This window comes from Pteropus vampyrus, unplaced genomic scaffold (assembly GCF_000151845.1).
Source record: "Pteropus vampyrus isolate Shadow unplaced genomic scaffold, Pvam_2.0 Scaffold152, whole genome shotgun sequence".
Lineage (NCBI taxonomy): Eukaryota > Metazoa > Chordata > Mammalia > Chiroptera > Pteropodidae > Pteropus > Pteropus vampyrus.
In genome coordinates this window covers 2042202-2049642 of record NW_011888933.1, presented here as the reverse complement: position 1 = coordinate 2049642, position 7441 = coordinate 2042202, and the positions used below count along the sequence as shown (strand labels likewise).

General features: G+C 42.1%; 1 protein-coding gene across 4 annotated transcripts in view; it reads right to left on the bottom strand.

The window, feature by feature from the left end:
* Positions 1-7441, bottom strand: part of KLF7 (Kruppel like factor 7) — an 80229-nt gene that overhangs the window by 37037 nt on the left and 35751 nt on the right. For 2 of the 4 annotated variants that reach the window (XM_011369663.2, XM_023536253.1), the window contains one exon: positions 4564-5197. In XM_011369663.2, the coding sequence (XP_011367965.1) occupies positions 4564-5197 (634 nt within the window). The remainder of the gene's footprint in view (positions 1-4563; positions 5198-7441) is intronic. The other 2 variants (XM_011369664.2, XM_011369666.2) reach the window with 2 other exon arrangements.

Below are 7441 nucleotides of genomic sequence, written 5' to 3'. Positions count from 1 at the left end.
GCCACGTTTTGATTATGACCTGTCCTGAAGCAGACGTAAAATGCTAACTAAATCGCACACTTTCCACCTGAAAACATACCTTTACATCCTTCAGTGCAAAATCTGGAATGTCCTCATCACCACCCACAGATAAGACTATAGCAACTCCAGTCCCTAGAGAAGGCTCTCCAAACAGCACATGTCAGAACATGGCCTCTATTCTCCCTCCTCTGTGACTGGCAACCAAAGATTTCATTGCTGGCCTTTGTTATGACTTTACCAATATGACTCACTCTTACCAGTATAAATGTGAACATGCTTTTATATGAATTTCTGTATTAGAAAAGTCTGCTCGTTTAACACAAAGCACCATTTCAATCACAGGTCTTTCTGGTTTTTTGTTTTTGTTTTTTTTTTTAGCGCAGACATGATTGAGAAGAAATGTGAAAAATAATTCTTTTCCTTTTTGCATAGAATCTACTAACATTTTAACAAATTGATTTTTGCTGAAAATGAGAATAATAGAGTGACTTTTTGAATATTGAAAGTGACGGTTTCCCTTGCATCAAAATATAAGGATTATTTAGCTGACTTAAGAAGATGAATAAAACTATGATCATAATGGTTGAATTACTGAAAAAGAAAAATATATTCTTCAAAGACCAGAAAACAGAGTGGGAGAGAAAGGTCTGTAATAGCTTGGCGGCTAAAGGACATTTTTATGCTCATGCCAGCACTAAGTGCTCTTCCCAATGAATAAACCATATGTCCATTTTTACATGCTTCCTTTCACTGAGATTCTGCTACTTCACAATATTCCCTTTGTCTCAGTCCCTGCCTCATCTTCTTCCACCACCCCACCCCCAGCCCCCTAGATCTCCATCCCTAACTTCACCTACTTGGGTAACCAGTATTTGTGCCCTAGCTACCAACTTGAACATCTGCTATCTAAAAAAAAAAAAGAAGAAGAAGAAGAAAAAAAAGAAAAAAAGAAAAATCACCTCCTTGCCTAACATCCTCCTGGGCAAAAAGTTTAAAAGATTCAGCATCTTCAAAAAACAGCCACGGGAAGGTTGTGGGGAGGGGGAATACCATTTCTAGCTCAGTAAATTCTATCTACATAAAGAGTAAATGAATAAATAACACTTTAAAACTTCCTCAATGAAAGCAGTCCCACATCACCAATAAAGTATTATTTTTGTATAGAAAGAGACCCACGGTTTTATCTTATTTCATTTTTGCAATTGTGTCTCTTTTGCAACATATTACCATATAGAAGAGACAGCATATATGTAGCTCTGGAGAACAAAATGCCAGTATGTCCCTTCCTTCTCCTAGATGTTTTCTCATCTTTTTTTTTTTTTTCCTGTCCCAAAACACTTCCCCGACTGAAAGATAAGGAAATATTTCTACTGAATTAAAGTGAACCCTGTGTTAAAACAGCTTGCCTGAATCCAACCAGAGTCCATTTTTTAAAACTTTATTTCAACATTTGGTCAGCAGCTCTCCCCACTCCACTCACTTATATCAGCAGATTCTTCTCCAGCCCGAATTCCCATCACTATACACCTTTGCCCTGAAGCTTTTACCAGTCCATTTCCTTGATATGTTTGCACTTAATTTGATTCCCTCCTTCATGCTTTTTTCATTATTCTTAGTTCATCCACACCACATAAATTATCACCTTTGTTTTCAGTTCCCCATGTGCCCCATTCACACCAATTCCAAATAAATACTTCTGATTCTCATCTATTTAATCCAAATTAATTTATATTCCCTCTCCCCATCCTTCCATCCCCACCCCCGCTTCCCCTCCTGTCTGTTTCTCTTTCTCATAGCACCTACTTTTCCCTCCATGCTTGTCTCTGAGGATACAGAGATGCTTCCTGGGTTGTCATCGGAAAGCCCTGCTCTACGTTACTGCCAGCTTCAATGGGCCAATGTCTGCCCGCCCAGTTTCACCCTCCACAACTGGTGTCCATGAGCGTCATGACCCCCACACTGAAAGTGTGAAAGTGAGGACAGAAAAGCTTCTTGCTGGTATCTAACTTTGGCTACCTGGCTTATTTCTAGTTTACATAAAGCTGTTTGTTTTTTTTTCTCCCTGCCATGAAATCTCTGCTAATCAATATCAACAGCAATATAATAACTGCCACTAACCTCACTACTATCTTTAATGAGCTCTTACAATCTACCAAGTATTTCATTTACAGTTACTCATTTAATCTTCCAAGTAATCTAGGAGATAAACACAATTATCCCTATTTACAGATGAGAAAACTGAGACTCAGTGAAGATAAATAACTTGTCGGGGTCATAAATCTAGGTAGCGGTAGAACCGGAACTCGAACCCAAGTTCACCTGAGGACAAAGTCCCGCTCTCAACCCTCTGCAGTGCTGCCTTGTCATACTGCATGGTGCCTCCCTGAGTGAATTTCCTTCGTGGAGGAGGCTTGCCACTCTGTCCACCAAAGTTAAGTGGTGACAGGTTCTGGGGAACACAATGAGCTACATCTTGATATTCGCTATGAATAGACAATGCCCAAGAAACAAAGCACCAAATAACACATCTCTCCAAAAAGTTATTCTTCTGACACATCTTTTGAGAAGAGGAGATGAAAAAAAAAAAGGAAATGCTCTGGACTGGCCCCTGCTCTACCCCTGGTAAAAAAGAATCCTGTTTCCCCAGAGCTGTCCAGCCGCCACACTAGGCGGGATATAGCCTATCTTAGTGTCAGTAATTCAGAAATGTGCCCCAAATCATTCATTCCACATCCTGAACAAAACTCAACATTCTCATCTCATCCTGCTTCTTCTGGTTTCCTGCGGGAAGTGGAAGATGAGTCACGACTGAAGCCTGGGAGCACTGCAATGTCCTGTCATTACTTTACTCATTGTCTTGAGAAAGAAACAACCTTTGGGACAATATCAAAGAGAAATAACACTGATACTAGGAAGCATCAGCCTTGGTGGATGTGGAATGGAGAATGTGAACCCAAACTCTGATGGGAACCTGTGAGTGGGATGCTGCACCTGAGCCACAGGGCTCAGAAGTCAGGTTCGGAGACCTTCCCAGGAACCAAGCAAGAGCCACAGGGAAACTAAGTTCAGCATTAGACACGTACATGCCTAAGTCTTATGTTGTGAAGAAGCAATGCCAGTCCTCGCTCTTCCATGGAAACAACTTTGCAGTCAAAACGGTGGTTTCCCCTGGTCACATATTACACATCCCTAGTTCAGGGAAGTTCTGTACTGAACAAAGACATTTCATGGACCGCCAGGACATTAGAGCTGAAAGGGGCTGGAAGAGCCAGATTGTTTGACAGGTGCAGACAATGAAGCCCAGTGAGGTAAAGGGACGTGCTCTAGGTCACAGAGCTAGTCACTGGCAGAGTTCTAACTAGAACCCAGTTTTTCTGACTTTCCAGCCAGTGAACTTTGAACTGCACATTTCCTTGGTGGCACAGTCCACAAACCATCACAGAGCACCAGGAAGACAAGCAGCGAGCCCAAAAAGAACTCCTGCCAGACACCTCCCAGCTCAGGTTTGTCACCCACTCTCTGACAATACTCTTATTCTGTTGCTAATACTTCTGGAGTTTTCCCTATTCAGCTAGTACTGTGTAAGCAGTATGAGAAAAACATACAGGTAATACACTATTGGGGATTTATTTAAAACCCACCGATGACAGTAGTTGTTCCTAGGATGCTAATACCAAGGAGAGATACCAGCCCTAAGCTTCAACCTTAAAGGACAGAACAAAGACCAGTTTCAAGGAAAATGCCAATCTCAGCCTTTTCTCTGTAAACACCACTCTTCCAAATTACCCCACTGCTCCAAAGATCAATATGATTCCTGGGAGTCACTACAGAAGTCCTGAGTAAAATATAAAGTCCCTGTCGGTCCCCACCCACCCTTACCACACACATGGCAATGTAATCACTTTAGCAACTTCTCAGTAACAAGCTCATTAAAAAGCCATTCTGCCATCTCTCCATAAAGCACGCGCCAGAGAACAATGCAAAAGAGGAGATGCCAATTAATTATAGAATGATCACAACTAATGAACTCTGAAACCCTCCTGCTGTTGGTGACTTTGATGAAAAATCAGGGATGCTGGGAAGAGAGGGAACGGGGATACCCCGGCTACCTTGTTTAACTGTGAATTCTTTCAAATGTACCTCCTCAGATTCCAGTGCTGATCAAAACTACAGCAGAACTACACTCATAAAACAATGAAAAGTGTCAGGTACGTGACAAGTGCATGTATCACATACGGCTGTGGGTCACACTACCAGAGCCCCCGTTTGGGCATCCTCAGAACTGGGCGATCCTATGCTGTGGCTGGCACTACCTCTGAACATATCTCACAGCCAGCGAGTGACAAACCCATGTCCTGTGCTCAAGACGTCCGGATATCGTAAGGTAACAAGTGAGTCATCTGCTTCCCCACCCGGGCCCTCCTGCCTCTCTGTCACCTCCTAGTCAGCATAGATGCCACTTCTTGGAACAAAAAGAAGCCCTTCCCACCAGGAAGCTAAAGGAGGAAAAAGAAGAAGCCACATGCGGCCGACTTGTACCACTACCTGTGTGAGTCCTCTGATGGGCCTTTAAGTGGGAGCTTTTTGTATAAACTTTCCGGCACCCGTTAAACTGACAGCGGTGAACCCTCTTCTTGTTTTCGGGGCATGCCTCAGCCCCTGCCCCTCCTTGTTCACTGTCGCTCTGTCCACTCTTAACTGTCCCAGCTGCTGCCACGGCGGCTGCCGCTGTTGCCACCCCTCCCACCTTTACAGAGCTGAGTGCAGCCTTCTTGGCCACCAGTTTCAACGTCACCGTGCCATCCACGGCTGAGAGAGTCTGTGAGGTTTTGACCAGATGGCGGCTGAGCTCAGGGGACGATGGGGGCGTTAATGAGGTCACTGCGTTGAGCTGGGCCTGGTTGACGGCTGTGTAGCTGTCTAGAGAAGAGCTGGTTGGCTGGAGGCTGAGGCAGGTCTCAGATAGCAACTTGTCCCGAGAGAGCAAAATGTCCACTGCCGAGCTCTTCTCGCAGATGGCTGCTTCCACAGGGAGCAGCAGGGGGTCTAAGCGCCGGAAGCTCTCCTCAATGCACGGGGGCGGAGAAGCACGGAGGAAACAGTCCAAGTCCTCGCCAAAGGTCTCCGAAATCCTCCTAGGCTCTGTCTGTAGGTAGCGTTCCAATTCAAGGCATGTCTGCAGAGGGGAAGGAGGGAGGGAGAGAAAAAGCCATCAGAGGCAAAGAACACCATGAGGCCACATGTTGACAGGCAGAGCAGGAAGATTCAGAAGGATACTGAGAATGGTTTCACTGCTCATATCTGAAAGTCTCCTGTTGAAAGGTCTGACCTTGTTATTTACTCCTGAATACTCATGAAGGGCTCATAGGGTCACATCCGATGAGTTCAACTACTGTAGCCGACAGAGAGCTAGAGGCCCAGAAGGGCTATCTCACACCATCGAGATCCCAGAGAACTTTCAGTGTTAAAATCATCTCCTGCATCACAATCGAATTCGGCAGGTGAGATGCTCTAGGCATCCCTAGGAGTTCCCATGTAAGCACGAAACAAATAGAATCAGACAAGGTTTTTATACAAGACAAGACTCCCCATAGACCAACTTCATTTTTCAAAAAGACTTGAGCAAATCACAAAGCTAAGTCAATTTTCCAACTTGCTCTGAAGAATAAACCACATCCACCCAAACTAAGTGGCGACCTCGGGCAGCAACAGCCAACAGCAAGCCCTGCCTTGAGCATGGATTCCTTAACCATCAGGAATGAATACTGTTCTAAAGAATGCCTTTATACAACCTTTGATGCACAAGACAAAAATCCCAGTTGTTTATAGCAAGTTATTCAAAATAACTGCTATATATCTTATAGCAAGGAGTATGAGTCCATTACAGTGTTTTAACATCTTCGACTGCATGATGAAAGTAAGTTCAAATACAGCTTTTTGACTTGTTAAAGATAGGATCCACCTGGTAAAGAAATAGAAAAAAAGAACTGGAAAGTTCAGAGTTTCAACAAATCTTCATCCTTGGTGCTCATAAGTCTTTGTAAGATGGTGGAAGCGCTTTTACAGAAAAAGTAGATATTTAATTTGTGCTCTAAAAGCTCTCCTCACTTAAAAATCTTATTTTTCCAGAATCTTGTATAAAACCTTGGTGCTAACTATACCACGAGCTCAATTTCTTCTAACTTTTGGGCATCAACAAAGAAACACTGGTGGTAAATTTAAAATGTGACTAGCTCCTAATTTACTGCCTCTGTAGAGTGTCTATGTTTTCAACCAACGTTCTGATTCTAGGCTTTTATTCTGTTAAGAATATATTTTAATGATATACCTAATTGTGTTGTACCTGTCAAGGATTTTATTGTGGTGACATTTCAAAAAATTGGTTTTTAATCTGCCTTCTGGTAGAACTATGCATTACTGAAAAAGAAAAATAGATTTTTGCTATGAATCACCTTTGGGTCTCACTGTTGATTTTTAATAGTATAAACTAATGACTGGTTCCAATTTTCATTCAACACTCATGTCACAAGTGTTCACTCAACTACTGTGTTCATAGCAAAATGCATGACTTTACACGTGTTAGAAGACAGTAATAAATCCATGTGATGTAAGTACAGAATAGACAATTACAAGCTAAAAATGATATGACTTTACAAAGCAAGGCGACAGCAAATAACAGTAATGAAGTGTGCTGATAAGTTCATAGGGGATGAGTGGGCAATGAATTCTACACTCTATAATACAGAGGCATTAATCAAGGAAAGCTTATTGGAAAAGTAACTTTTGATTCTATTTTACTTACTAATTAAGTAATAGCACTTGCTGAGTAGCTTCCCACCACTTTATATTAGAAACCAGTACTACCGCCTTCTCAGGACTAGAAATGTGCATTATCCTCACTTGCCCCTTTTCTGAATTCCACATCTCAAAAACTTCTCTTTCCTTTTTCTGTCCCATTGCTAGAAATTATCATTTTCTTCTCTCCAATATTAAAATCCTCAGTTTTAGCTCTAGTCAATTCACTTCTGAATTAAAAGACTTTACTCCTGTAGTCAGCAGTGATGGTCACGGCATAGGGAATGTAGTCAGCAGTAATATAATGGCTATGTGTAGAGCTAGAAGGGTGATAGAGTAATCGGGGAGATAGTTTCATAAACTATATAAATGTCTAACCAATGTACTGTATACTTGAAAGTAAAAATAAAACCAAATGCATTAAAGAAAAAAAAGATCTTACTCCTGAAACCTCTCTTAACTCTCTCCTTCTCTTTTTAAACCTTCACTTACCAAGCACAGTGTCTGGTACCCATCCAACAATTTATAATGTCTATCGAACAAAGATAAAATCAACTTTATACTATTACTTTGATCATTCTATTCTACTCTGGTCTACAAAAGCCATCTGCTGACACCCTATCCC